Source organism: Sus scrofa, chromosome 17 (genome assembly GCF_054392235.1).
Source record: "Sus scrofa isolate SSC_HxYL_T2T_F1_AM1 chromosome 17, Sscrofa_HxYL_maternal_Yorkshire_Landrace_v2.0, whole genome shotgun sequence".
Classification (NCBI taxonomy): Eukaryota; Metazoa; Chordata; class Mammalia; order Artiodactyla; family Suidae; genus Sus; species Sus scrofa.
This window is the reverse complement of record NC_139399.1, coordinates 57083942-57111583: the sequence shown is the minus strand read 5'-3', so window position 1 is coordinate 57111583 and position 27642 is coordinate 57083942. Positions and strand designations below refer to the sequence as shown.

At 50.4% G+C, this 27642-nt stretch overlaps 1 protein-coding gene and 1 long non-coding RNA gene across 51 annotated transcripts in view; one reads left to right on the top strand and one right to left on the bottom strand.

Moving 5' to 3' along the window:
* The window catches only part of ZMYND8 (zinc finger MYND-type containing 8), a 148190-nt gene that overhangs the window by 41508 nt on the left and 79040 nt on the right, over positions 1 to 27642 (top strand). For 22 of the 50 annotated variants that reach the window (XM_085004139.1, XM_085004128.1, XM_085004123.1 and 19 more), the window contains 2 exons: positions 17136 to 17284; positions 27000 to 27218. In XM_085004139.1, the coding sequence (XP_084860265.1) occupies positions 17136 to 17284; positions 27000 to 27218 (368 nt within the window). Of the gene's footprint in view, positions 1 to 7671; positions 7781 to 17135; positions 17285 to 26999; positions 27219 to 27642 lie in introns of those variants that run through there. The other 28 variants (XM_085004145.1, XM_085004136.1, XM_085004160.1 and 25 more) reach the window with 3 other exon arrangements.
* On the bottom strand, positions 21721 to 25278 carry LOC106506709 (uncharacterized). The gene is made up of 3 exons (XR_001302178.3): positions 25157 to 25278; positions 23284 to 23362; positions 21721 to 21859 (listed from the first exon to the last, which is right to left on the bottom strand). It is a non-coding gene; the product is annotated as an uncharacterized LOC106506709 (long non-coding RNA).

Below are 27642 nucleotides of genomic sequence, written 5' to 3'. Positions count from 1 at the left end.
TCCTGGCGTTTGCTTTCCTTCTAGATCACTGGTTCATCTCATCAGCTGTCACTTGGCCCCTCTTCCTAATAAGGCTGACCTGGTTTTGTCCTTCACCTCCTTCACCAGCCTCCGGGGACTCCCCATCCCCACACAGGAATGTGGGTACCGTGTTTGAAGCCAGGCTGCTCTTTCCTGGGTTGGGACCAGATACACTAGGCGTTGGTGAGAGTTTGACAGCTGTCTTTAAGTCCAGACTCCCCTCAAGCCTGGTGAGGGGTGTCCCTCCTAGAAGCCCGAGGGAGCAGAGATGGACACGGGAAAGGGCTGGTTTGATTTCTCTTGACTCTGGCCTGTTGAGTGGGATGGAAGGAAGATTAAACTCGATAGGTAATTTTTTACTTTCCCTTTTTGAGGCCGAGCCCTTGTTGCTGCTTTCACCTGCATCAAGTGCCTGCGTGATGCGCCCCTTGCCCACCTGCAGGGGCTACACTGGAGAATCTAGAGGAGGATTAAGGGAGGCGTTGAGATCCTCAGACTGAAAAGGGTCTGATTACAGAGAAAGACAGACATCGTATGATATCACTTACAGGTGGAATAAAAAAGGGTACAAATGAGCTTATTTGCAGAGTAGACACAGAGGCATAGACTTTGAAGACAAACTTTGCGCTTACCAAAGGGGACAGGTGGGGGAGGGATAGACTGGGGGTTTGGGAATGGCATTTGCACACTGAGGTGTATGGAATGACTGGCCGGGGGGGCCTGCTGTATAGGACAGGGAACCCCACCAACTCTGTCAGTATTTTGTGATAATCTATATGGAAAAAGAATATGAAAAAAACCCAATGTATGTACACGTACAGCTGAATCACTTTGTACGGCGGAAAGGACCACAGCCTTGTAAATCGGCTCTACTTCAGTCAGACTTAAAAAAAAAGGGGGGTCTGGAGTTCCCGTTGTGGCTCTGGTAGCAAACCCGACTAGTGTCCATCAGAGTGCAGGTTCAATCCCTGGCTTTGCTCAGTGGGTTAAGGATACGGTGTTGCCATGAGCTGCAGATGTGGCTAGGATCCTGCATGGCTGTGGCTGCAGCTCCAATTTGACCCCTAGCCTGGGAACTTCCATATGCCTCAGGTGCAGCCCTGAAAAAGCAAAAAAAAAAAAAGTTCTTGTCATGGCTCAGCGGAAACGAATCTGACTAGTATCCATCCATGAGGACGCAGGTTCAATCCCTGGCCTCGCTCAGTGGGTTAAGGATCCTGTCTTGCTGTGAGCTGTGTAGGTCGCAGATCTCGAGTTGGTATGGCTGTGGCGTAGACCAGGGGTTACAGCTCTGATGTGACCCCTAGCCTGGGAACCTCCATCTGCCCCTAAAAAAGACCCCCCCCCCAAAAAAAGAGGGTCTGATAAAAAGGGCAAAGAATCTAGACTAAAAAATTTGGTGAAATTGTCATCCCAGTGGGAGTCTCCCAGCGGGGAGTGTGTTTTCCCTGGAGAAAGTCATTCCCCTTTTTTAACATTAAATAATTCTGAAACAATACGTCTCCCCAGGAAGAGAGTTAGGAAATGAGTGAGTGGCCTGAGAAAACCTCCCAAGAGTTTCCCCGCTTTGGTTTCTCAGTAATTGCGTACAGGATAGAATCACTTAAGCCCCTGCTTTGGGGAAATGGGCTCTTTAGGCCAGAAATGAGGACGGCTGAGTACTGGTGAAAAGGGAACTTCCTCCTCTAGTTTCTCTCAGACCCTGAAATGGCCGGGCTCCCTTTGCTGTAATCTTCCCTGTCGACTTCACAACCTTCTGGCCGCCTTGGTTTGCCAGGAGGAATTCTTAGACCTGGGAAGAAAAACTGGAGTTTCCAGTGAGTCCAGTGGCTGGCGCACCCCACGGCTTTTTTGTTGTTGTTGTCTTTTTGCCATTTCTTTGGGCTGCACCCGCGGCGTATGGAGGTTCCCAGGCTAGGGGTCTATTTGGAGCTGTAGCCACCGGCCTATGTCAGAGCCACAGCAATGCAGGATCCGAGCTGCGTCTTCGACCCACACCACAGCCCATGGAAACGTCAGATCCTTAACCCACTGAGCGAGGCCAGGGATCAAACCTGCAACCTCATGGTTCCTAGTCAGATTCGTTAACCACTGAGCCACGCTGGGAACTCCCACCCCACGGCTTTGTAACCTTCTCTTGTTGCTCATTTAACCGGTCAGAGTTGTGTTTTGGGGGTGCCTTTGCTCATTTAACTGGTTAGAGGTGTGTTTTGGGGGTGCCTTTGAGCCCAAAACAGAGATCAAGCTCACATTCTGGAGGAGACACTGTAAGCAAACGAGTTAAAAAAAACAAAAGACAGTAAGTTTGGACATTGTTCAGCCAGAGATGACTGCAATGAAGGGAAAAAGAGAAACGTACTTCGGGATGATACAGTAAGGGGGCTGGAGTCTGAGGCCGGCAGGGGAGGCTTCTCTGGGAGGGTGACATTTAAGCCAGTACGTGAAGTTGCCAAGTGTGGGAAGATTGGGCTTAGAACATTCTAGATGGAAGAGTACAAATGGGCTTGGCTTGTTCGAGGCTGTTGTGGTTTAAGGGTTGAGTGAAAAGAGGAGAAAAGTTGGGCAGGGCCAGATCCCGGGGGCCTGGGAGCGCCTGATAAGATGCTGGCTGGCTGTAGTGAGCAAGGGCCTGCTTCTTCTATTTAGGTTTGAGGAAGACGGCTAACACGGGCAAGTCCACGGGCATAGTCCTCAGGCTGGATCAGGGTGGCAACTCTCAAGTGTGGACTGAGCAGGAACAGGCGGAAGTGAGGGTGGGCTGGGGAGGCACGGCTCGGTGCAGGGCACTTGCTCTGTGCCAGCCACCGCAAGGCCCTACGTGCCTGCATCCTAAGCCCGAGAGCCTCAGCCTTCCTCACACATGTTGCCCATTCCTAGGACTCTGAGGTCAGCCCTCTCCCAGGCTTCCAGAGCCTCCTTTGGGTAGGGAGGGCATTAGAGGCTTCCTGGGCTAGAAGGTCCATCAGGAAGGGTGGGGCTGGGACCCTGGGCCACCACCTAGTGCTTGGGCTTTAATCTGGGAGGAAATCCTGAGCCCTGAGGGGATTTTGAGCCAGGCTTGGTTGAACTTGTGCCAACCCCGGAGAACTCATTGTGAAAGTTTGTAAGTTTTTTTTAAACGTTTAATTTCATTGAAAGGTATTTTTAAAAATTAAAGGTGATTTACAGTGTCCTATCAATTCCTGCTGTACAGCAGTGGCCTAGTCATACATCATATATACACATACACACATATATACACATTCATTTTCTCATATTATCTTCCATCGTGCTCTAGCACAAGTGATTGCATTTGGTTCCCTGGGCTCTACAGCAGGGCTTCATTGCCCATCCATTCTAAGTGTAGTAGTCTGCATCTGCTGACCCCAAACTCCCAGCCGTTCCAAATCTTTCCCCTCCCCCTTGAAAAGTTTCCAGCTCAGAAGAGCTAGTGTGTTGCTGATCCAGATGGGGACACAAAAGGATTTGGGGCAACGGGTTTGGGATTTCTGGGTTAATGTCTTTCCTCTGCCTTGGCGCCTCCTTCCGCTGCAGGGGAATTAACCTACCAGTACTAACTGGTGGTGCGTTGGCATGCTCTTCACTGTGGATGCCTTGCCTCTTTTGTTCCTAACAGCCCTTTAAGGAAGATTCTAACAGTTAACAGCTGAATTGACTAAGGCACAGAGAGGCTAAGTCACTTGCCAAAGGACACGCAGCAGGCAGGTGACAGGGCTTGGATTCAGACCTAGTGCTGTGGCCCCAGAGCCCAGTGGCCGGGAGCCCACACACTGAACTACAGTGTTGTGTTGACACTGGCCAGCAGGAAACATGCCCTTAGTGATGGCGAATTACAAGGCGGCACTCGACAGCTCAGCGAAGGTGGCCTGGAGGACTTTGGAGTGGGACCCTGCTGTGATATGGTCCCCAGCGTGCCTTAAGCCCACCAGTGACTTGGCCTCTCTGAGCCTCACCTATGAGATGGGTACAGAAACAGCATCCTTATTACCTCACGGGATTCTTGGGAAGGTTCGTAAAGTAGCTTCTTAATAAATAGTAGCTGTGAATTTCATGAGGCCAATTTGAGAAGGAAATTGGAGAAATACTTTCCTGGCTGCACCCTCTCCCCAGTGTGTATTCACATATTCCTGGTGTTTCTCCGGTTCAGCTTTTTATCCATCTGTAATCAGATTCCTTCCTCCCTCTCTCCCTTCCTTTTGCTGCACCCACGGCGTGTAGAAGTTCCTGGGCTGGGGATCGAACCCGCACCACAGCAGTGACCTGGGCCGCTGCAGTGACAATGCCAGATCCTTAACCTGTTGCGCCACAAGAGAGCTGCTCTGTAATCAGTTTCTTACCTTATGCTTCTAGATCGATCATACTCTATTCATCTCATATTTACCAGCCACTTCTTCGTGGGCCTGTTTTGCTCTGGGCCTCAGTTTCCTCATCACAAAAATGAGGAGACTCTGGCCCTCCCTCCTGGAACTGTGGCGAGGAGCAAGTCAGTGGACATGGGTGTTTAGAACAGTGTCTCACAGGTGACAAGTGGTCAACAAAAGGTAACCGTTATTACTGTTACTTGTTTCTGGCTGTCCTCCCCTGGAGGCAGGGCCCTTCCCTGGGTAGCTTCCCCGGGCAGCTCAGATGTCTAGTAGTTGCTCAGTGACTCTTTGTTGACTGACTGGTCCTATTGTTTTCTTTGAAATCCAAAGTCAGGGCCGCCAGGTGAAACATAAGGCATCATTTTCCTTCTTAATGGCTGCAGATGCCTCCGTGGGTGGTGTATTTACACAAGGTTGGACCTGCCTGGCAGCTCACTGGAAGTGTCTTTACACCAGGGTGTCTCAGCATCAGGTGCTATTGACGTTTTCTGGGCCCGATCATTCTCTGGTGGGGGCTGTCCCGTGCTCCCACCCCAGGGTGTTTAGCAGCGTCCCTAGATGCCAGTAGTCACCCTGCTCTTTGCCTCGTTGTGGCAACCAAAAATGTCTCCAGACATTGCCACGTGTGCTCTGAGGGGGAGGGGTTGAGAAACCCCTGTTTCTCACGGTTCTAGACACCCGAGACCCTTAAAAGTGGCACTCGATTAATGCCAGGGGGATATTTTGAATTCCTCCTCTGTGCTGGTGCTGAGGATGCAGACGTGGTCCATGGCTTGAGTAAGAGTTCACCATGGGTCTTGTTATCATCCACCCCCCCGCCCTTTATGGTCTTTTCTAGGGCCGCTTCCTGTGGCATATGGAGGTTCTCAGGCTAGGGGTCCAATCAGAGCTGTAGCCACTGGCCTACACCACAGCCACAGCCATGCCAGATCCGAGCCGAGTCTGCAGCCTACACCACAGCTCATGGCAACGCCGTATCCTTAACCCACTGAGCAAGGCCAGGGATGGAACCTGCAACCTCATGGCTCCTAGTTGGATTAGTTAACCACTGCACCATGATGGGAGCTCCCCCCCTCCCCCTTTTAATGGCAAATGGAATTCATTTTATTATGTCCTTGTTTTGTCTTATTTTATTTTTTGGCCACTGTATGCAGCAACTTGATGTGGGATCTCAGCTCCCAGACTAGAGATTGAACCAGGGTCACAGCAGTGAAAGAGCTGAGCGAGTCCTAACCACTAGACCACCAGGGGACACCCTAAAAATACTTTAAATTGTTAAATAGGTGAATGTGGTCAGAAGGAATTCAAAGAGAAGTTCGGTGTTTACGATTTCCTGGGTGTCCCTCTAGGCCTTTGCAAACCAGAGCCCACGCAGCTTCTATTTTTTTACCCAGGTTCTGTTTCTGGCCTTATGTTGCTTGGATTTTGCCCCATGCCCGTACTTGAAGACGTGATTCCTTCTTTATTTCATTTTTTGGCTGCGTCTCAGTCCCCTGTGGATGACGTTGAAGTTTCTTCCCATCTTTGCCTTCCGTAAGGGACATTGCATTGGCTCTGCTAATCAGTCTTCTATGCATTGTTAAGCCTGGGGGGCGGGCAATATCCAGGTGATGTTAAGCATCCTTTTATGTGTCTTTTTATGGCTGCACCTGCAGCATATGGAGGTTCCCAGGCTAGGGGTCCAATCAGAGCTGCAGCCAGCCTACACCACAGCCACAGCAACGCCAGATCTGAACCTTGTCTGTGACCCACACCACAGCTCACGGCAACACTGGATCCTTAGCCCACTGAGCAAGGCCAGGGATTGAACCTGTATCCTCATAGATATTAGTCGGATTTTTAACTTGCTGAGCCACAACGGGAACCCCTCAGCATCTTTTTGACCAGTGTAATTTGAATGACAGTCTGCTTCTAAAATCTCTGCTTCCTCCAAACAGGCAGGGAGGTGACTGCAGAGGGCGGGCCTGTCTCTTCTTCCGTGGTGTCTTCCCCGAGAATTTTCTTGGTCTGCACTAAGGTGGCTTTTAGAGAGGCCAGGCCTGCACCCAGGGCGTGTCGGAAGTGTTGCCTGGTTACCAACGGGGGTGGGGGGGGACCTCTTCCTTCGCCACCCCCTTCCCTGCAGCCTCTCCTCTCCCTTTCTTCCCTCAGCCCCCTTTGCTGCTTCAGCTGCTGCTGGCAGCCTTTCTACTTCGGAACTGGCCTTCTGATGCTGCGGTTCCCCATTGCAGTTCCAAAGCCACCCACCAGCACTTGAGCTTCGCAGAACCTGGGCTGAGTCCTTCCTTGCAGCCTAGACAAATAGTGTATACACGGGTTTCAGCCACCAGAACCAACTCCTTTTCTCCGGCATGCTCTCCCTTCCGCCGGCTAACTGTAAAGGCCAAAGGCAACTGGGCACTCCACGGTTTCTTTGTGGTGATTTGGCGGAGTTTGAGGGCCTCAAATGTGTCCACACGTCGGACTCAGCCTCCGGGCCTGGCCTGCTGAGCGGGTGGGCGGGGTGCGTGGGTTTTTCTTGTAGAGAGTTGGGCCCTGCCTCCCCGTCTTTGTAAAGACGAAGGAGCTTGGCGTTCTGGAACCAGGAAATTCTTGTTGGAATGTTGTTTCTTTTTCCAGAAGGCTTCATCTCAGCTGAGGGGGTGGGGAGAAGGGGCTGTGTGGTTGCCTTGGCCTCTGGACGTTGATGGCGAAACAGTGAATTCATTTGTAAATCAGCCCTAGATGGAAGCAATTTCTGTCTTGCCCTGAGAGTTTGGAAGTTCATCTTTTACATATGAATGTGCCCATTAATCACCACTTCTGCATTATTGAGAGAGTGAGAGAGCGGGAACTCGAGAGGAGGGATGGGGAGAGGGAGACTGAGTTTGTGTCCAGTGGGAAGATGGTTTTCTCATTTCTAGGAGAGGCGCATGAGAACTAAAGATAATTGGAAACAATTATTTAAAAACACCTTCAAGATGCAAGCCACCCATCTTCCCCCCACCACCCCCCAATTCCCTTCTGATCTTCTCACTCGGGCAAGCAGAACCCACTGCAATTTGTTGTGTTTATTCACATCAGCGAAATAAATGGCTCTTTGGTGCTTGCACTGAAGGTTTGCAGCTTAGCCAGGCTGCTGTCTGTCGAGGTGATAAATTAGAGCCGAAAGCCCGGGAACACGATGGCACTGCAGGGAGGTGAGGGTGTCCTTGCCCCGCTGGGCGACCCGGTGCGAGGAGCCCCGGGCCGGCCCGGTGAGTGGTGCCTCCAAGCCTGTCCTCTCTGCTGCTTCCCCCTCCCCCTGGGAGAGGCCGCCGAGGAGCCGGAAGCAGGAATGTGTGTCGTGTGTGAGCCTCTGTTCCCTTGAACCGAGAGGCTGGGCCCTCAGAACCGCAGAGCTTTCTCAATGGCAGGTAAGCGCCCCTTCCCAGGGTCACCTGCCCCCGCGCTCACTGGGTCTCCGAGGTCCCCGGCTCCCTGGTCCAGTGACATTTCCCCCAAGTGGGGAACGGCCCCCTTCCTTCCACGGCCCCTTCTCCGTTCCAGCCCTTTTCCTGATCTGGGAGGTCACAGCCACACGCGGGAGACCTCTTAGAAGCCCGGCGTAGGCGCGTGCAGCCTTTCCGGGAGGCCCCAGTGGCTCCAGCGGCCCAGGCTGTGGCCTTGGCATCCAGATTCTATGGCTCCAGGAGAGATCCGTGTGAGCAAACTGGCTGCCTGAGTGTTTTGGCCGCTCACATGTTCTTCCTGGCTCCTCCTGGCTCCTTGGACACGAAAAATCCTGCCCCTTCCCTACCCCATCCTTTGCTTCCTGATTTTTCTCCTTTCTCCTCTGGGCCTGGAGGAGATTGTGGGCTTTTGTTTCATGATGATGTAATTACTGGCTGGGGAGGGCTCTAAGATTCCTGGGGAGGGAGGCCTGTTTAGGTACCTGCTCTGTGTCTTTGGGAAACGCTTTGAAATGAGGGTGGCTGTGCTTTGCTCCTGCCCCGAGAGCAGCGTGTGGTCACACTGAGGCTTTGGAGAGGGCTGGCAAGTGCCTGCACTCACGGCTGAGCCAGCCTGGGCCTCCACGCCTGACCCTGCCTTCGCCGTTACAGGAGGAAAGCTGGACTTTGCACAGCGTGATGGACATGCAGGAACCGGCTCCTGGGCCGGTTCCCAGCTCCGTCTTATATAGGCTGGTGTTTCCATAACTGAGCATGGATTTAACCTGCTCCTGGGGGAAATCACCCCTGTTTTTGGAGAGCGATGGTGGAGGAGGAGGAGAAAAAAGACGAGGAGGAGGAATGTGTGTGGGTTTAAATAAAAAACAGCTACTGTTTATGGAGTGCTTACTCTCTGCCAGGCCTCACCCTCAGAGCAGCACATGAATTAACTCCTTTAATCTGTGGCTAACTCCAGGCAGTACCAGGATCTCCATCCGTCGGAAGGAAGAGCAGAGGCCCAGAAGGGTTAAGTAGCTTTCTTAAGGCCGCACTGCACCCCACCTGTATCATTGGCCCCCCAGCCTGACTTCTGTGTAGGGTGACCAGCTTGTCCGGGTTTGCCTGAGACTGGTCTGCCTTTGGCCAGCCACCGCTTGGTCACCCCGCTTCTGATGCTGGTGCCAGCCTGTTGCCCGTTACTCGCTTTTTATTCAGCCCCCAGCCATCCTGCCGTTGATAGCATTGAGGAAATTTACATCCATGGAAAGACACCACAGGGCCTGTCCTCCAGGGGGAGGGCCTGGCCTTTGGCTGGGGCCTGGTCCCTCTCCGGAGGAGACAATTCCCTGTATTTGGTGTGTCATTTCCTAGACTGAGGAGTGGCAAGTGTGGTGACTCAGGCGCCGGATGTGGGTGGGGGCTGGGGTGCCTGGCTGGGCCTGGCTGGACATTGGGAAGGGCTTTTCAGGGAGGGGGCATGGCTGCGGAGCCTTCCCTCCCCCAGTCTGTTTTGTGGTGTAGGCCAGGCCCTGCTGCCCCCCGGCGAAGGTGGGGAGGTGAGCGTGCTTCTGGGAACCGCCTTTGGGAGAACAGTGTGTGTCATCAGCATGTGACATCCACTGTCACGTTGGCACTCCCCAGCCCCCACACCGCACCATCTGCAGTGGAGAAAGGAAACCAGCAGCATGAGCGTGTGCCCTTCACACAGAGACCCCGAGCCAGGCAGTCTTCTGGCTGCAGAGCTGAGACCCGCCTCTCCCCGTGTGAGGCCCCAGGTGGCGGCCTGGCTCCCGAGCCCACCCGGGCCCTTGTGTGATCTTGGGCAGGTGATTTAGAGGGACGGACCCGAAAGGCATTTGCAACAGGGTCTGGTGCATTATATGCAGTAAAAGAGCATCTTAGCTGTTAACACCCAGGGCTCAGGAAAGCTAAGAGGCTCGGTTATCTTGGAGGCCGGCATCCCTTAAGTCAGGGGCCATCTAGGGAGGGCGCAGCGGGATTATTTCTGGTCTGTTCACAACAGGTTCAGGGCAGATGTCGTCACGTGCTCGGATCCTAATTCCCAGTAGACCTTGCCATATTGAGATTCAGTGAAAAGTCACGGGAGGGGAAGATTTGCTGCTTCCTGCTCCATGCCACGCTGTGCGCCTGAGTCACTGCTCTGTCCTTTTCTTCTAGGCTACTCTGTCCCCTCGCCCATGTTAACTCCTGCAGCACCAGACTTATCTTTGAAGGGCAGTAGGGCTGCTGGCGGCCAGCCCTGTAGAATCTCAAGTCCTGCTACCTCCCAGGAAAGTCTCTGGGATCAAGGGTGAACCATTTCCCTAGCGGCCCGGTCTTACATGGCTGTTTGTCCTTATTCCAAAGTGATACTTGAAATGCATTTAGAAACATGTCCCTGTCAGAATCAGATCATTAAAGAAGGGGGGAAAAAAGAAACCCTTTGACTCAGCTTTTTGGAGAAGGTCCTTAAGGCAGCTTTATTACCATGACGACAGCACGGTTCCCAGCCACCATTCTGTCACCAGCAGAGGCCTCGCCTCCACTGGCGTCAGTAGGTTGTGAAGCCAGAATCCCTGTCTCTGAAGGACACTGAATCCAGCCGGCATTTCTCAATTTTTCTCCCCAAGAGTCTTCAGTGAAAGCCTCTGCTGTTGACAATTGTGTCTGTTGTTTGGAATCTATTAAATTTCTACCCCTTGGATACAGTCACTGATCTCTCATTAACTCTGGAGGGAGTCGGTGTGTCTGTAACGGGGAATGGAATTGGGGTTTTTATGTTTGGCTCAGACTCGCAGGTGGGGATGCTCTTAGGTGTGGGCACCCTTGGGTTAGACCCCTCCTCTCACCGACTGAGGCCCTGCTTCCCTTTGTTTGCTGGTGGCCTTGGGCAAAGCTTTGTGTACCTCTCCAGGGCTAAGGAGTATATTTATTTCCAGTGATTCTGTTCTTCCCTCTTTCCCATGGAATTAAGGCATTTCAAAGTTAAAAGACTCGATCTTCCATAGTTTTTAATTTTTTTTCCGGTTTCAGTGTTTATTTAATTTATTTATTATTATTTTAATGATTCTTATGTTTTTCCATTATAGCTGTTTTGTAGTGTTTTGTCAGTTAACCCCAAATTCCCCGTCCATCCCACTTCCTCCCCATCCCCCTTGGCAACCACAAGTCTATTCTCCAAGTCTATGAGTATCTTTTCTGTGGAAAGGTTCATTTGTGCTGTATATTAGATTCCAGATATAAGTGATATCATATGGTATTTGTCTTTCTCTTTCTGACTGACTTCACTTAGTGTGAGAGTCTCTAGTTCCTTCCATGTTACCGAAAATGGCATTCTTTTGTTCTTTTTTTTTTATGGCTGAGTAGTATTCCATTGTGTATCTGTACCACATCTTCTTAATCCATTCATCCGTCGTGGACATTTAGGTTGTTTCCATGTCCTGGCTGTTGTGTTTGGTGCTGCAATGAACATACGGGTACCTGTGTCTTTTTCAAGGCAAGTTTTGTCTGGATATAGGCGCAAGAGTGGGATTGCTGGGTCATGTGGTAGTTCTACATAGAGTTTTCTAAGGTACCTCCGTACTGTTTTCCATAGTGGTTGTACCAGTTTACATTCCCACTAACAGTGCGGGAGGGTTCCCTTTTCTCCACACCCTCTCCAGCTGTTTGTGGACTTAGTGATCTTCCGTAGTTTTTTTTTTTATTTTTTTTTATTTTCCCACTGTACAGCAAGGGGGTCAGGTTATCCTTAGATGTATACATTGCAGTTACAGTTTTTTTCCCCCACCCTTTCTTCTGTTGCGACATGAGTATCTAGACGTAGTTCTCAATGCTATTCAGCAGGATCTCCTTGTAAATCTATTCTAAGTTGTGTCTGATAAGCCCAAGCTCCCGATCCCTCCCACTCCCTCCCCCTCCCTTCCATAGTTTTTTAATCTTTAGCAGTGATGTCACCTTTGAGGAGGTGAAATGGGCTCTGGCCCCTCTTCCTAGGAAGTTACATCACGTACAGAACCATGGCACGTGGGTCGGGGGTGGGGGCCCTGCAGTACTTTTATTGACTGCCAGTAAGAACTGGTCTGGTCCCTCTTTCCACCTCTCCTCCCATTTCACAGATGTGTCCCTGAGGCCTTGAGAAGTAGGGAGAGTCCCCGGGGTCATCTGTTTAGCTATTTTCCTTTCTCCTTGCTTCCTTACTTGGCTTCTGTTTCCATGGTCCTGAACCCGCCCTACAGGGAGTGGGGACGAAGGAGAGGCAATGGGCAGGATCTCGGCTGGGGAACCCAGACTCCATCCATCCCCCCAACACACACCCTGGAGCATCTCAAACTAGCGTGCACCCGAATCCTCCAGAGGCTGGTTAAACCCCAGACCCCTGGGCCCTGCTCCAGCTTCTGATTCTGGAGATGTGCCGTGGAGCCTGAGAACATGCTTTTCTAGCCCAGTGCGTAGAGGGTGCTGCTTCTGCTGGTGTGGAGATGACACTTTGGGAACCGCCGTCATCCTAGGAGATCTCAGACTGTCCAGGGAGGACCTGGGGCCCTTTCTGGCCCCCACGGGTTGACGCCGTGTGGGCTGGGCTCTGGAATTCACCCACCGGAACCAGGCCCCAGCTCTGCGATGCCTCTGGAGGCTCGTACCACTCCTGGGAGGGGTGGGAAGGATGTGGGTGCTTCTGGTTGTCACAGAGGGAGCACCCACGGCAGCGGGTGGTTGGGTGGGTACGGAGTGGAAGGGAAGAGTTGTCCCTTCCAAGATCTGACAGTACTCTGGAAAGATCGAAACACTGCAGTTGACCCTTGAAAAACATGAATTTGAACTGTCCCCTCTCCTTGAATGTGGATTTTTTCAGTGGAGATACCTCGTTGTATTTTCATTTACCCATCTTTGAGAGGGGGAAAAGTTTGTGTTCGATTATGGATCGCAACATGTGGAATCTCAAAAACTGGGGTTTGAATCCCGATTCTGTCCAGACAGTTTCAGCTTCCTCCCCATCGGTGAGTCATTTATGAGTTCCTTTGTTTTGGAGGCAGGGATAGGAGAATGAGGATTTTTGACCCTGGGGGTGCGGGGTGGTGTTGAAGCCCTCTCCCTTGTGGTGTTCAGGGGTCAGCTGTATTTGTTTCTTCCCAAGCATGTTCCTAACTTTCCACTGGCTTGATTTTGCTTATGTGCTCTCCTCTTTCAAAATCTACCCACAAATGAAGCAAAACATGGAAAATCAAAATCTTGGCCCAGGGGTTCTCTGGTGGCTCTGCGGTAACAAACCCAACTCGTATCCCTGTGGGTTCGATCCCTGGCCTTGATCAGTGGGTTAAGGGTCTGGTGTTGCTGTGAGCTGTGGAGAAGGTCACAGACATGGCTCGGATCCTGCATTGCTGTGGCTGTGGGATAGGCCAGTAGCCACACCTCCCATTTGACCCCTAGCTTGGAAACTTACCATATGCCATGGGCGTAGCCCTAAAAAGACCAAAAAAAAAAAAAAAATCTTGGCCCAATGTCTTTCAATTTTTGCCTGGCCAGGGTGCCATTGCTTCTGGGGTACATTTCCTTTGAGCCCCCCAGACACTTCATTTAACCCATCCTCTGATAGTTGAGCAAAGTTGTTGGGTTTATTAGATTCACGTAGAACAGATACCCAACTCCTTCCTGGGGCCTGCAAGCTCACAGCAATGGGCCTCAAGTTTGTCCATCTGGTGACAGTGTTTATCTTGAATTAGGCCTCTGTCATTTGCTCATTATTGGCTTTTGTTTGCGCCTGCTACTCTTTAATATGACACTGAACCTTCTAAATATTTCATTTTTAATTTTCCTTTTTTTGAGAAAGTAGTCTAGGCACATGGTGAAGTACTCAGAGGTACACGGTAAAAAATAATCCCTCCCCCGCTCCCTGCACGTTCTCCCTGGAGGCGCCCACTGATCCCCATCAAGAGCTTGTGCTGGAGTTCCCTGGTGGTGCAGTGAGTTAAGGATCAAGCATTGTCACTGCTGTGGCTTGAGTCGCTGCCACAGCACAGGGTTGATCCCTGGCCCCAGAACTTCCGCATGGCGCAGACGTGGCCAAAAAAAAGAAAGGAAAAAAAGAGCTTGTACTTTCTGTGTTTAACCAGGAATGTCTGTCTGTCTCTCTGTCTGTCTGTCTATCTCTCTATCTTCTATCTATCCATCTGTCTGTGTCTGTCTTTTGGTTGTGGTGTGCAGTGGCTTGATGTGGGATCTCAGTTTCTCAGACTAGATGAGGCTGCAGGAGTGAAAGCAGTGAATCCTAATCACTAGAGCACCAGAGAACTCCCATCAGCCTAGGATATTCAAGAATATTTTAGTCTTGGAGTTCCCATTGTGGCTCAGTGGTTAACGAATCCGACTAGGAACCATGCTGTTGCGGGTTCGATCCCTGGCCTCATCAGTGGGTTGGGGATCCGGCGTTGCCCTGAGCAGTGGTGTAGGTTGCAGGTGCAGCTCAGATCCCGCGTTGTTGTGGTTTTGGTGTAGGCCAGTGGCTACAGCTCTGATTGAACCCCTAGCCTGGGAACCTCCATATGCCGCAGGAGCGGCCCAAGAAATGGCAAAAAGACAAGAAAAAAGAAAAAAGAAAAAAAAGAATATTTTAGTCTTATGTAAATATGAATATATATAAAAGGTCTTTAAAACAAAACAAGAGAAATAAAACTTCCCCTACCCCACAAAAAGCCCACCCAGAAAAATAAAAACCATCTTTCTTGGGCTCTGTGTTGGCGCATTAATGGTATTAGACCTGTGTTGCTTTTTTGTATTTGAGAATGTTCTCATTTCATTCTTTTGCATGTAACTGTCCCACTTTTCCAGCACCACTTGTTGAAGAGAATGTCTTTTCTCCATTGTAGACTCTTGCCTCCTTCCTTGTAGACTAATCGACTATAAGTGCATGGGTTTGTTTCTGGACTCTTACCCTTGCCATTGATGTGTCTGTTTCTGTGCCTGTACCATATGGTTTTAGTGACGGTAGCTCTGTAGTATAGTGATTTCTATACTGCAAAGGATTCCTCCAGCTTCATTCTTCTTTCTCAAGATTGTTTTGGTAACTGAGGGGGGCGGTGTCTTTTGTGTTTCCATACAAATTTTAAAATTGTTTTAAAATTACCTTGGTTCTGTGAAGAATGCCGTTGGTGTTTTTGCCTGTTGCTTTTTTCACCTGATGCCAGAGCTTGGGGGCGGGCGTACCTCAGTTTTGTAGAGGTGTGCCTCGTTCTTCCTGGCTGCGTCCCGCTGTATGTTATCAGAGCAGCTCCGACTTGGTGGACACGGGAGTCCTTTACAGTCTCGGGCTTAACACACGGCGCTGCAGTTCAGTGTTCTGGCATGTGCTTTGCTGCCTGTGACCATGTCTATAGAATGTGTTTCTAGGAGGAAAAGTTTGGGTCAAAGACCCAATGGAAAAAGTGAGAGTTGGAGTTCCTGTCCGTGGCTCAGTGGTTAACGAATCCAGCTAGGTACCCTGAGGTTGCGGGTTTGATCCCTGGCCTCGCTCAAGTGGGTTCAGGATCTGGTGTTGCTGTGAGCTGTGGTGTAGGTCGCAGACGTGGCTCAGATCCTGCATTGCTGTGGCTGTGGTGTAGGCTGGCGGCTACAGCTCCGATTGGACCCCTAGCCCGGGAACCTCTATATGCCGCGGGTGTGGCCCTAAAAAGACAAAAAGACCAAAAAAAAAAAAAAAAAATAGAGTTTTCACATATGGAGGCTAAGTGGGGTGAGTATCCTCACGGGAGTGAGAGGAGGGTGTCTCTGGGGAAAGGCGCCAGTCCCAGGCTGCATCTTTTTAGTGCATTTTCTCACTAACTAGCTGTTGCGCGCCTCTGGGCCAACCCTTGGGTTCTCTGGGGCGCCGTCTTGCTGTCTGTGCGATGGTCCCCACTCTGGGGTCCCCTCTCCCTCAAGGTGCCTGTGGTTAGCATTTAATTTCCTCTCAGGGCTGTGACTCAGCGCTGCGCCCTGAGCATTTGTTGAGGATTTTCCCACAGGCCGCCCACCCACCCACCCACCCACCCAGCCCCCCTCCCTCCCGGTGAGCCCGGAGAATTCCCTCGTGTGGATTGGATTTCTCAAGTGGAGTCCTTTGTCCTCCTTTGTGCGGCTGCGGGAGGCCGCTCCACCTCTGTGTGGAAGGTAAACTCCGAGGAGGCCTTGCGTGAGGCCGACTTGGACCCTGTTGATCTGCCCCGGCGGCTCCTGTCCAGACGCAGACCCGGTGACACCCAGCCCGGCCTGCCTGCCGGGGCTTGCCCGAGAGTTCCCCTGGGAGGAGGAATGTCAACCGCCTGTCTTGCCGGAGAGTCATCTTCGCGGCCTCTACGTCCCATCCCGTCCCCTTTGCTCCCGGGGTAGCTGTCTCCTCTCGAGGTGCAGGTGGCTGTCGTTCCTTGGATAGGAGGTGCTCCAGGCCTTTCCCTTAGACGGTCCCTGAGCTCACAGGACAGCCATCGGGCATGGACTGGATTCAGTTCTTCGCAGGTGAAGATTGAGCGGTGGTGGAAGGGGCCGTGTGTTTACACGAGATGCTGGGAGGGTGAAACGAGAAAGGAATGGCTGTCCAGGGTGGGTTAGGTGGTTCCCAGATGAGGACTGGTGAGAATTAGTTTGTGTTGGTCTCTTTGAAGGAGAGTTGCAGACAGGATGCCTGCTGGTAACTGGGCCATGAGAACTTTCTGGTGGGTGGAGTGTGTGCTTTTCACATGATTACACTTTGTTCGGTAGCCTGATACGTATGAATACATGTTGTCTTGTACAGCGAGGTTTGTTTGCCTTCATTTTCTTGAAGCCCGCGGCCTTCTCTCTTTTTTTTTTTTTTTCTTGGTCTGTCTTATAATTTCTTTCTTTTGCCATCAGGCCTGGGTGTGAAGAACAAGTATTTCTTTGGGTAAGGACAGTACTGGTGGCCATGTGACAACTCCTGGCAGCTGGCTCCTATTCTGGTCAAGCAGGAACCACTGTGAGGAAGGGTGGGGATTGTGGCAAAATGAAGGACACATTCCCATCGGAAAGTGGGATTCAACTCGATCTCGTCCCCATAGACCCTGTAGGTCCTGATACTTTTTTTTTTTTTTTTTGGAGAAGCCCAAAATCTAGGGTTTTATGTGATGTTTTCCAATTTTTGTAGTTTGGCAGTGAATTAAAATTTTTACAGAAGTGTGATGTGGGCCAAAGAAAGACTGACCTCTGAGACAGGCAGTGAAGAGATGGGGTCAGTGGCGTTCTTGAGTTTGGGGACAAAACGGGTTGTGTTGTGTTTCTTCTACTCCCCTTCCTGCGGGGCCTCATCCTTGCTGACGGCTTTAAAACACGTGGTCCTGTGTGTCTCTTTCAGATCCTGGCTCCACAGAGAGAACAGCCCAGAAAAGAAAGTTTCCCAGCCCTCCGCATTCCTCCAATGGCCACTCGCCACAGGACACATCAACAAGCCCCATTAAAAAGAAAAAGAAACCCGGCTTACTGAACAGTAACAATAAGGAGCAGGTAAAAGGCCCCTGGGAACGGTGTCCACACCCGCCCGCGGGGCCGTGAGAAGCACTGCAGCTCTCCGGGTTTCTCCAATGGCTGGGGTGCTTGGCGTTTAGCGGGCTGCCTTGCTCGGGCTGTCGTTTGCATGGGACAGAAAGGGCAGCTCACAATGGGTGTGTGTAGACATTTCTAGCAGGTTTTCAGATCTCTCTTGGGGGCAGGGCAGTGACCCAGATAAGATAAAGATAGCGTGCTCGAGGATTCAGGGATTTTCCTTAGATTTCTTTTCTTCCCCCCCGCCCCCCAGTTTAATTTAGGGCTGTGTCCCCCGGTACCTAGGAGTGTTGCGCTATTAAGCCTCACCCCTGGGACAGTTCTGAGCTCTGCCTAGAGGTGCTGTGTGGTCGAGGCATGCTCCCTTCTGGTCTCAGTTTTCTCATCTGTAAAATAATGGGTTTAGGTCTGTGGTGAGAGACAGCTGCTCTCCCTACCTGTTGCCCACCTTGACTTTGGTAATTGGTCACCATTCCTTCTCATGGTGCGTAGTCCCTCAGCAGCCAGGACTGGTCAAAAACGTTTTGCCATCTTGGATCTCGTTTGAGCTTCTAGCTCTGAAATTCTTTGATGCAGACTAGCTACTACTCTTCTTCTTCTTCTTTTTTTTTTTTTTTGGTCTTTTTAGGGCTACACCTGCAGCATATAGAAGTTCTCAGACTAGGGTTTGAATCGGAGCTGTAGCTGCTGACCAGCCACAGCCACGCCAGATCCGAGCTACGTCTGCGACCTACACCACAGCTCATGGCAACGCCAGATCTTTTAACCCACTGACTGAGGGCAGGGATCGAACCCCTGTCCTCGTGGATACTAGTCGAGTTCATTACTGCTGAGCCACCTGGGAACTCCTAGCTACTCTTCCGACTTGAAAAATGAAAGGTCCTCTAGTGGCCTAGGAGGTCACGTCTCCTAATGTTAAAGGAAACAGGAGGCCCAGCCAGTTCTGATAGCCCTTCAGTGGGGATTCCTGGGAATGTATTCATCCATTTGTGCAGATTGTGGAAGCTGAAGTGGGCCCTGGGGATTCGAGGTTGAATAAAACAAGATTGCTGCCTTCACGGGGAGAAACCTAGCAACAGTCAAATGCCCAGCACTGTGAGAGGGGTATGTTTCTGAGCACGAATCTATTTTCACTCTCAAAATTACATAGTGAAATGCCAGCTCTGCTTCTGCCTTGTGGCTGTGGGCTCCTTAACCTCTGTGCCTCGTTTTCTCATTTACTGAAAGGCGAATGATGATACTACCACTACCAAACTCACAGGGCTGTTGTGAAGATGAATTGACCTTAATGACATAAACGCTAAGAATAAAAGTTAAGCCAGAATCTGTACTAAGTGGAATCATCGCAGACTATCTGTGAAGTAATGAACTAGCAGCTATGGAAAAGTTCCAGGCCTGTGCTGTTCAGTGTGATAGCCACAAGCCACGTGTGGCCCCTGGGCATTTGCAAAAATGGCAGAGGTACCTGAGAAACTGACATTTTAATTAATTAATTAATTAATTAATTTTTAAGGGTCTTTCTGCCTTTTCTAGGGCCGCTCCCGTGGCATATGGAGGTTCTCAGGCTAGGGGTCTGATCGGAGCTGGTCTATGCCAGAGCCACACCAACGCGGGATCCGAGCCGCGTCTGCGACCTACACGGCAGCTCACAGCAACGCCTGATCCTTAACCCACTGAGCAAGGTCGGGGATCCAATCCGCAACCTCATGATTCCTATCGGATTCATTAACCCCTGTGCCATGATGGGAACTCCTGAATTTTTAATTTAAATGGCTGGTTCTGGTTTGTAGCCAGTTTGTTGGACAGGTTTCATGCATTGGGAATCTCATTATGGGAGAAGAAACTGGTGGGTTCTAAGTATGTTTCTGGGTGGGGGGGATTGCAGTTTGAAAAAGCATGTGTAATAAATAGTATTGGTGAGAAGGACAGTAAAAGCAGTGCTTGTAGTGTGCCCGTCCTGCTGTAAGCCTTTTCTGCATTGATGTTTATGGGAACTGGCGGGGAAGGGCTGCCCTTGTCTCCCTTTTACAGATGAAGACACGCACAGAGGTTCAGAGAGGTTACGTCACTGCCCCAAGGCCACAGAGTGAGTGAGAAGCTTAGGCCCACCTGTCTGGCTTGAATTCAGCCGGTGACCACCCATCCCTGTCACCGAGGAGCCATCCCACACCTGTTGGACTTGAAGGCTATGGATAATCCTCTAACCTTAATTTAGGGCAACCTCCCCCCGCCACCCCCCACCCCTTACCAGTTAGTTGTCAGGAAGTCATGAGGCAGCTTTTGTACCCTCTGGGCGGGAATGGTCTCCTGGTCCCTCCTCTGTGAGGGTGCACAAACATGGCATTTGTGCTTTGTGTGCTTTATGAAGTGGCTTGCATTAAAAAAAAAAAAAAAGAAAAAGGAAGAAAAAGAGAAAAAATGAAAAAGAATTGGCTCGAGTCTCCCTTCCTGGAATCTGATCAGCTCGGGCAGTTCATGCATTTTCTTCTCTCCCTTCCTCATCCACGTGTTCATTCTGCTTCTGTCACACAAGCTTCAAGCCTCATGATCACATTGGGGTCTTTGTAAATGGGTGTCCTGCTCTGGACTAGATGCCTCAGAAAGTGGCCAGTGACTGGGGCATTGCTGTCGCCCCAGGAGTCTGACACAGGGAGGTGGCTCATGAGTACAGAACACCCTGTGGGTGTGAAGCAGGCAGGGGTGGGTGGCTGGAGCCAGGACTCGATTCTCTGCTTTGGCAGACTCAGACATCTGCAGTACTGAGAGAGGAGTTGGCAGAGCCCTGGTACCTTGCAGAGGGGTCCAGACCTGGAGACTTGGCTCCTTCTAGCCCCACTGCATCTGGGAAGCTCACAGTGACCTTGTCACTTGCTTTCCCATCTCTGAGCTTCAGTTGCCTTTTAACAAAGGGATTTGGACTAGGGACATTTGAAGATGGATTGTATTTTTTGTTTTGTTTTGTTTTTTAAAGCTGCATCTGTGGCATATGAAAGTTTCCAGGCTAGGGATTGAATTGGAGCTGTAGCTCAGCATATCTGAGCTGAGTCTGTGACCTACACCGCAGCTCACAGCAACACTGGAACCTTTAACCCACTGAGCAAGGCCAGGGATCGAACCTGCATCCTCATAGGTACTAGTGGGGTCATTACTGCTAAGCCACAGTGGGAACTCAGGGTTTTTGCTTTTTGCATCTGAAACTCCCTGGGGCCAGGAATTGGCAAAGAAGAAACAGCCTTAACTAAAGAAAAGAGATCTCTGACCTTTGACCCCCCCAATTCATTCTGCTTATAATGTTTGCATAGAAGGGATACTCTCCCTGGCACAGTCTGTTTTCCTAAGGGGAACTTAAATCTTCTAAATCTTCTGGATGCTTTTTTTCTTCTCTTCCCTTTCCCTTTTCTTTCTTCTTTTAGAATTATAGACTTGAAAAAAATGAGGGCAGTAAAAGCAAATTGTAGGAGTTCCCGTCATGGCGCATTGGAAGTGAATCCGACTACCATCCATGAGGACGTAGGTTCAGTCCCTGGCCTTGCTCAGAGGGTTAAGGATCCTGCGTTGCTGTGGCTGTGGCCGTGGCTGGCAGCTGTAGCTCCAAGCCTGGGAATCTCCATATGCAGTGGGTGAGGCCCTAAAAAAAAAAAGCAAATTGTAGGGTTGCATATGCTAGGTTTTACCACCATGATTTCTATGAGTCATCAACATTTGAAGCTCATGACATTTTAAACCACTTGTATTTCTGAGTTCCTATAAAAACTCAAAAAAATCCAGCAGTAGGTAGAGCCTGCCCTGTAGACGCGTGGGGCTTGTGTGCTCTAGTTTTCCGCACTCCCCAGCTGTCCCTGTGGTGACATACCCTGCCAGCTGTGCTCGTTCCTTCTGCCTCTGGCTCTCTTTGGCATTCAGCTTCTTTTGCTTTTTGGCGTATATCAGGATTCTCCACCCCCTTCCTCTTCTGTATAAAATTTCTAGGTTTCAGTGTTCTCAAAGGAAAGCCATCCTAGGAGTTCCTTGGTGACTTAGTGTGGTAAGGGTCTAGTGTTGTTGCTGCTGTGGCACGGGCTTGATCCCTGGCCCTGGCATTTCTGTGTGCCATGGGCATGGCCAAAAATAAAAATAAATAAAAAGGCATTTTAGCATCATAACCCCCCCCCCCATATTTTCACATTTTTTTGGTAGAGACCTTTTATTATGAAGTGAAGATGTAGGCTGAGTGTTATGGTTTCACCTATTTTCCATATATCAGGAATTCGTTACTTTTAGGGGCATTTTAAGAAGAGCTTTAGAACTCACGTTATTTTTAGGGGAAAATCTATTCTAAGGTTCATAATTAATTTCTGACTGCCTTTTGTCCAGTGGTTTCACGTTTAAGGAAAAGGTTGAAAACATGTAGGCACTTTTTCTTGGGCCCGGAGGTGGGGGGCATCCCGGAGCCTGGAAGGATGCGTCCGGCCTTCTGTGGAGGAGGGTCAGGTGCCTTCGCGTCCTGCAGTAGGTGGGGCAAGAAATGCCTCCTCCTGGATGACATGAGGGCCCTTCCTGAAAAATACCAAGTATGAGCTGTAGTTTCTTGGAAAGTTTTGAGTTTGAGGGCAGTGTTCTCTCCCCTTCCTCCCTCCTTTCTTTTTCTTTTTTTTTTTTTTTTTTGTCTTTTTTGCTATTTCTTGGGCCGATCCCACGGCATATGGAGATTCCCAGGCTAGGGCTCGAATTGGAGCTGTAGCCACCGGCCTACGCCAGAGCCACAACAACGTGGGATCCGAGCCGCGTCAGTGACCCACATCACAGCTCACGGCAATGCCGGATCGTTAACCCACTGAGCAAGGGCAGGGATTGAACCCTCAACCTCATGGTTCCTAGTCGGATTCGTTAACCACTGCGCCACGACGGAATTCCCCCTCCCACCTTTCTTTGCTTTACTTTTTTTTTCCCCTTCTCATTAGAGAAGTGATGATCAGCTAACGGATTGGTGCAAAATGGCCTTAGGTATACCTTTGATTGAATAGGGCAAAAAACCGCTGGGGCTCCTCTCACCTCAGGGGTGCAGATGTCATCAAGAGGCGGGCTAGGACCTAATTTTGTTGGGTCCTTGCATCGTCTTAAAAAACTGGGACATTGCACCGAAGTCCCTTGTTGGGTGGGGGGCAGGGTATGAACAGCTGAGACAGGTCAGGGGACAGCATGCAGGATCGCCCACGTCTTCCTGAGACCAAGGGGCCCTGGGCATGTGTGTCCACCTGGCTGTCTTGGTCAGTGGAGCTGAGTGTCCCCTCCCACTCCAGGGCTGCGTGGTGCTTCTTTACTTTGTGTTTTTACCAAATGCAGGAGGAGCAAGCAAGCTGGAGCAAGGACTGTTTTCATTAATCTGTGCTCCCTTTGTGGCCCCAGAAGGGCTTTGAGTCTCTGGTCCTCTCCCCTTGCCCCCGGCCCCCCAGGCGTGGACCCTGTGCCCACACGCAGCCCCAGCTCCCATCCGCTGGTTTTCGCTGACCAGGTGCGGCCCGAAGCACCTTCTGATTGGCACAGAGCCCCGTCCCCTGATGGGCATATCGTCATATTACGTCTGCTCTCCTGTGAGGGGAGTCGGGTCCTTGCCCTAGAGACCACGTGACTTGCAAAGCTTCAGCTATTTACTTACTCTCTTTCTAGAGCCCTTTTATAGAGAAAGTGTGCTGGCTCCTGGTGTAGACTGAGGTGTGCCAGAAGTGAGTTAACAGGCCTGTCTCTTTCCTCGTTAAGCCAGCCTGCGGAAGAAGCAGGGAACGGCACTGCTCGCCGCTCGCAATGAGCTCACAGCAATGCAGGTTGCAACCTGCTTGCCTTCCTTGCAGGCTGGGAACACACCTTGTGCATGTGGGGAAGAAGAAAAACAAGCCATTTTCCCTGAAATGATTTGCTTTTCCTTTCTAAAAATGTTCCATATTCGTTATCAGATGATTTTTTTCGGAGCAGGAAACACTTACAAGCAGCAGATAAGGCTGGTATCTGATTGACAGGGAGATTACCAGGCAGGTAGTTCTCAGCAACAACGGATGAGACCTCCTGAGAAGAGAAGGGGCAGGCTGCCCATCAGTGCCTCCTGGTCTTCCCAGGAACACCCCCCGCTGGCCAGGTGTGGGCGGGGGTGGGGACACGGGGAGGAACCTCACTTCTGAAATGGCAGTACCCTGGCTTCTGTTAGATGGGAAGGACTTGGCCTGCTGGTGAGGGAGATGAGCTGTCGTATTCGATTCTTCTAGTTTCACTTGGGTCTTAATGACTCTTCCTGTCCTATTATTAACTCACTGAAAGGAAGTCAGGCCCTGAAATATGGTTTACTGCTATCTTGCCGAAGCCACAAAGCATCCTGGAAGACCCCACTCAGGGTAGAAATAGTTTTGCTTGCTTGATATGTGCACTTTATCTTTCAATGGAAGTTCCTCCCCGCCCCCACCTCTCCCGTAACCCCCTCTAACGCCCTCCCCCAGAGATATTCAAAAGACCATTTTCCCAGGCAGTTAGCAGATCCTCTACGTTGGCAGCTTTTGGCTGAGGTCAGTTTTGCCCCCACCAAGGGACATTGCGAACGTCTGGAGATATTCTTGATCATCAGTTTTGAGAAGGGGGAGGTTGGGGAGGGGAGTGCCACCACCCGGCTGTGTGATGCTGCACACCCTGCAGGGCACAGGACAGCTCCCTGCAACAAGGAGTTTTCTGGCCCAAGATACCAAGTTGAGGACCGCCCCCCCCACCCTAGATGCTGTTATCTTTTCATGTCTTTCCCCCCCCCGCCCCGTTTTTCCCCTTCTGTTTGTAAACGTCTTCTTATTTTTCAGATCCCAGCCCCCGACCCCCCCAGCTTTTTGCATTAAGCAGTTAGTGTTTTGTGTTATTTTTTTTGTCTTTTGTCTTTTTAGGGCTACATCCACGGCATATGGAGGTTCCCAGGCTAGGGATCTAGTTGGAGCTGTAGCCGCCGGCCTATGCCAGAGCCATAGCAGCACGGGATCTGAGCCAAGTCTGTGACCTATACCACAGCTCACAGCAATGCCAGATCCTTGACCTGCTGAGCAAGGCTAGGGATCGAACCCGCAACCTTATGGTTCCTAGTCAGATTCGTTTCTACTGCGCCGCAACAGGAACTCCAAGCAGAAGTGTTTTTTGTTGGTTAGTTATTATTATTATTATTTTGGTCCTTTTAGGGCCGCACTTGGGGCATATGGAAATTTCCAGGGTAGTGGTTGAATAAGAGCTGCAGCTGCCAGCCTACACCACAGCCATTGTAAGTAACACAGGATCCAAGCCCCGTCTGTGACCTGCAACACAGCTCATGGCTATGGCGGATCCTTAACCCACTGAGGGAGGCCAGGGATCGAACCTGTGTCTCTGGATACTAGTCAGGTTCCTTTCCATTGAGCCACAATGGGAACTCCCAGAGGTTTTTTTTTTTTTTTTTTTGTCTTTTGTTGTTGTTGTTATTGTTGTTGTTGTTGCTATTTCTTGGGCCACTCCCGCGGCATATGGAGGTTCCCAGGCTAGGGGTTGAATCGGAGCGGTAGCCACTGGCCTACGCCAGAGCCACAGCAACGCGGGATCCGAGCCGTGTCTGCAACCTACACCACAGCTCATGGCAACGCCGGATCGTTAACCCACTAAGCAAGGGCAGGGACCGAACCCGCAACCTCATGGTTCCTAGTCGGATTCGTTAACCACTGCGCCACGACGGGAACTCCCCAGAGGTTGTTTTGAATTGCAGAGAGTATTATCTGAGGGGTCCTTTAATCGTCAGCATCTTTTCTGCATCCAGCACCATCTTCCATGGGGCATAGGAACGAGAGAAAGTGCTGGGAGACCCACCTTGCTCTGGGCTTGGGTGTCCGTTGTCTTTTTAATAGAGTTTTCTAATCTGTCCATTAAGATGAGTGGCGTCTGCCTTTCGAGGTGATGGCGAAGACAAAGTGAAGATGGGGACAGTAGGCGGAAACGTGTAAATGGGAAGAATATCGTAGCGATGATGTTATTTTCTGAAACTGAGTAGAGCACTTATTTGAAATGTTGAACTGAAACAGGGAAATAACTGGGCTGAGAATTACGCAATTGCCCTGGTAACAGACGTAGCTGTTTTTTTTAGTAGAAATGAGAGTAGGGAGGCTTAGAAGGATTGGCTCACAAACATCTGCTAAGTAAGCATCTGTGAGGCTCTGTATCAAGGGGTGTAGAAGTAGCAGGCATTTCGAGACCATTAAAACTCAGAATAAAAATAAAACCTGGAGCGAGACAGGGGTGCCTGCTGTTTTGGCTACTCGTTCCCCTTAGCCTGCAGGTCCTAGCTGCTAAAATCAGGAGAGAAAGAAGTAATGTCAAAATATCAGACGTGGACGAACACAACTCATGGTACTTGGACATAAGATTTTTAATCAATAAATGATTCGACCTGATCATGTTTGGGGTATTAAACATCTAACAGCACTTCTATGTGCCAACAAAAACTATTTAAAAGCTGTAATAATAAAAGGTCCCATTCACAGCAGCAGCAAACGTCATGCCGTCCCTGACCAGTGTTGGGAGGTCTTTATGGAGGAAACTCATGTCTTCCTGAGGGACCGGAAGACAGCTCGCTCTGCGAGGAAGTTTATTCGGGGGTAGGTGCTGTGCTTGCACCTGAGAGCTTGTCCACGGAGACAAGGCTAAAGTGGGCTGAGGGGCGTCTCCAGCTCACACAGTCAGGTACTGGGTCCTCTTGACACTTAGCACCAGACTTCCTCAGGCTTCCTCCACGGGAGTTCTCACTGGTCTCCAGGAGGCATTTTCCGAATGAGTCTCTTCTGAGTGATTGTATGTGTTTGGAGGGTGGCTTTGCTGGATTCTGTAATAGACCATTAGGGAAGCATTTAATTCTGGTGATGTTTTGGGATAAGGAGGGGTCTGGCCCCAAGAATTGGCCACCCCTCTCTCTTATCTTTCTGCCCTTGTTGGTTCTCAGTAGCAGATGTGGTTTCTCTGCGAATACCAGGACCGACCATGTTCAAGAAGAACCATGGTTTTAGGAAAGCCTCTTGTTGGCTCTAAGTATCTGGTGCACTGGGGATAGACTTTAAAAAGTTGATGATTTTGGGTTTCTCAAATCCAGTGGCTCTGGTCTCCAGAAGCCTGTTGTTGAAAGACTCCCACAGCAAACGGCCATACATTTCTTGGCTTTGCACGGATAGACTTCTGGAGGTTGGGCTTGTAACCGTATTAGCAACGCTAGTAGTGGCGGCTCTGTGTTAAATGCATACCTCCTATGATTCCATGTAAATCCAGCCACAATACCCTGGCGTTAGGTATTGTCATCCCCATTTTACAGATGAGAAAATTGAAGCTGAGGGATTAAGAGACGTGCCCTGAGCCACGCAGCTCTAGAGCTAAAACGGAACTCGGGCAAGCCTGCTGGCAGCCCCGCTGCTTTCCTGTGAGGGTTGCCTGTTGACTCTGAGACACCAGCGTTTCAATCCATGGCCTTTTAAAGAAAGAAAAAGAAATCCTGACTCTCTAGCGACATGCCAGCCCTGTATCGAGTAGAGCAACCCAAGATGGCTTTTTAATGAATGTGTAAAATGCTGTGATTTTCTTTTGTTGTTATTGATGTGTTTGTTCAAATTCCTTTTGCGAATGCGCATTTGTTTTGAAACCAAACCTGTCTTTCTTGCCTACATTTCAGTCAGAACTAAGACATGGTCCGTTTTACTATATGAAGCAGCCACTCACCACAGACCCTGTTGATGTTGTACCGCAGGACGGACGAAATGATTTCTACTGCTGGGTTTGTCACCGGGAAGGCCAAGTGCTTTGCTGTGAGCTCTGTCCCCGGGTTTATCACGCTAAGTGTCTGAGACTGACATCGGAACCAGAGGGGGACTGGTTTTGTCCTGAGTGTGAGGTTAGTTCCTGACGAACGAATGCGCGTTGTCTGCCTCGTTTCTTCTCCTTTCTCTTTCTCCCTTTCGTTTCGAGTTGTTCACGTAATCCCGCCACAAGGAAAAGAGAAATTTCTTGCCTTCTGTCTCCTCTATCCCGGTCACCCCTTTTGGGGACCAACAGTGGCCGTGGCCTTGGCACTGCAGCTCTTGGAAAGACGGTTGCACTGAATCTTGTTTTTGATTCGTCCCGGGTCGTTGGATCACGCTGAGGCCTGCAGCCTTTTTCGACTCTCCTGTCATGAACATGTCAGAAGTTCACTTAGGAACGCCTCGCAGTTGCTTATTTTGCAAAGAGCTTGTGAAGTGTCCGCCTTCCTTGCACGTCCTCTCCTGCTGCATCATGGAGTCGTCGGCCGTGGCCATGCTGGGAAGACTGCTGGTTGT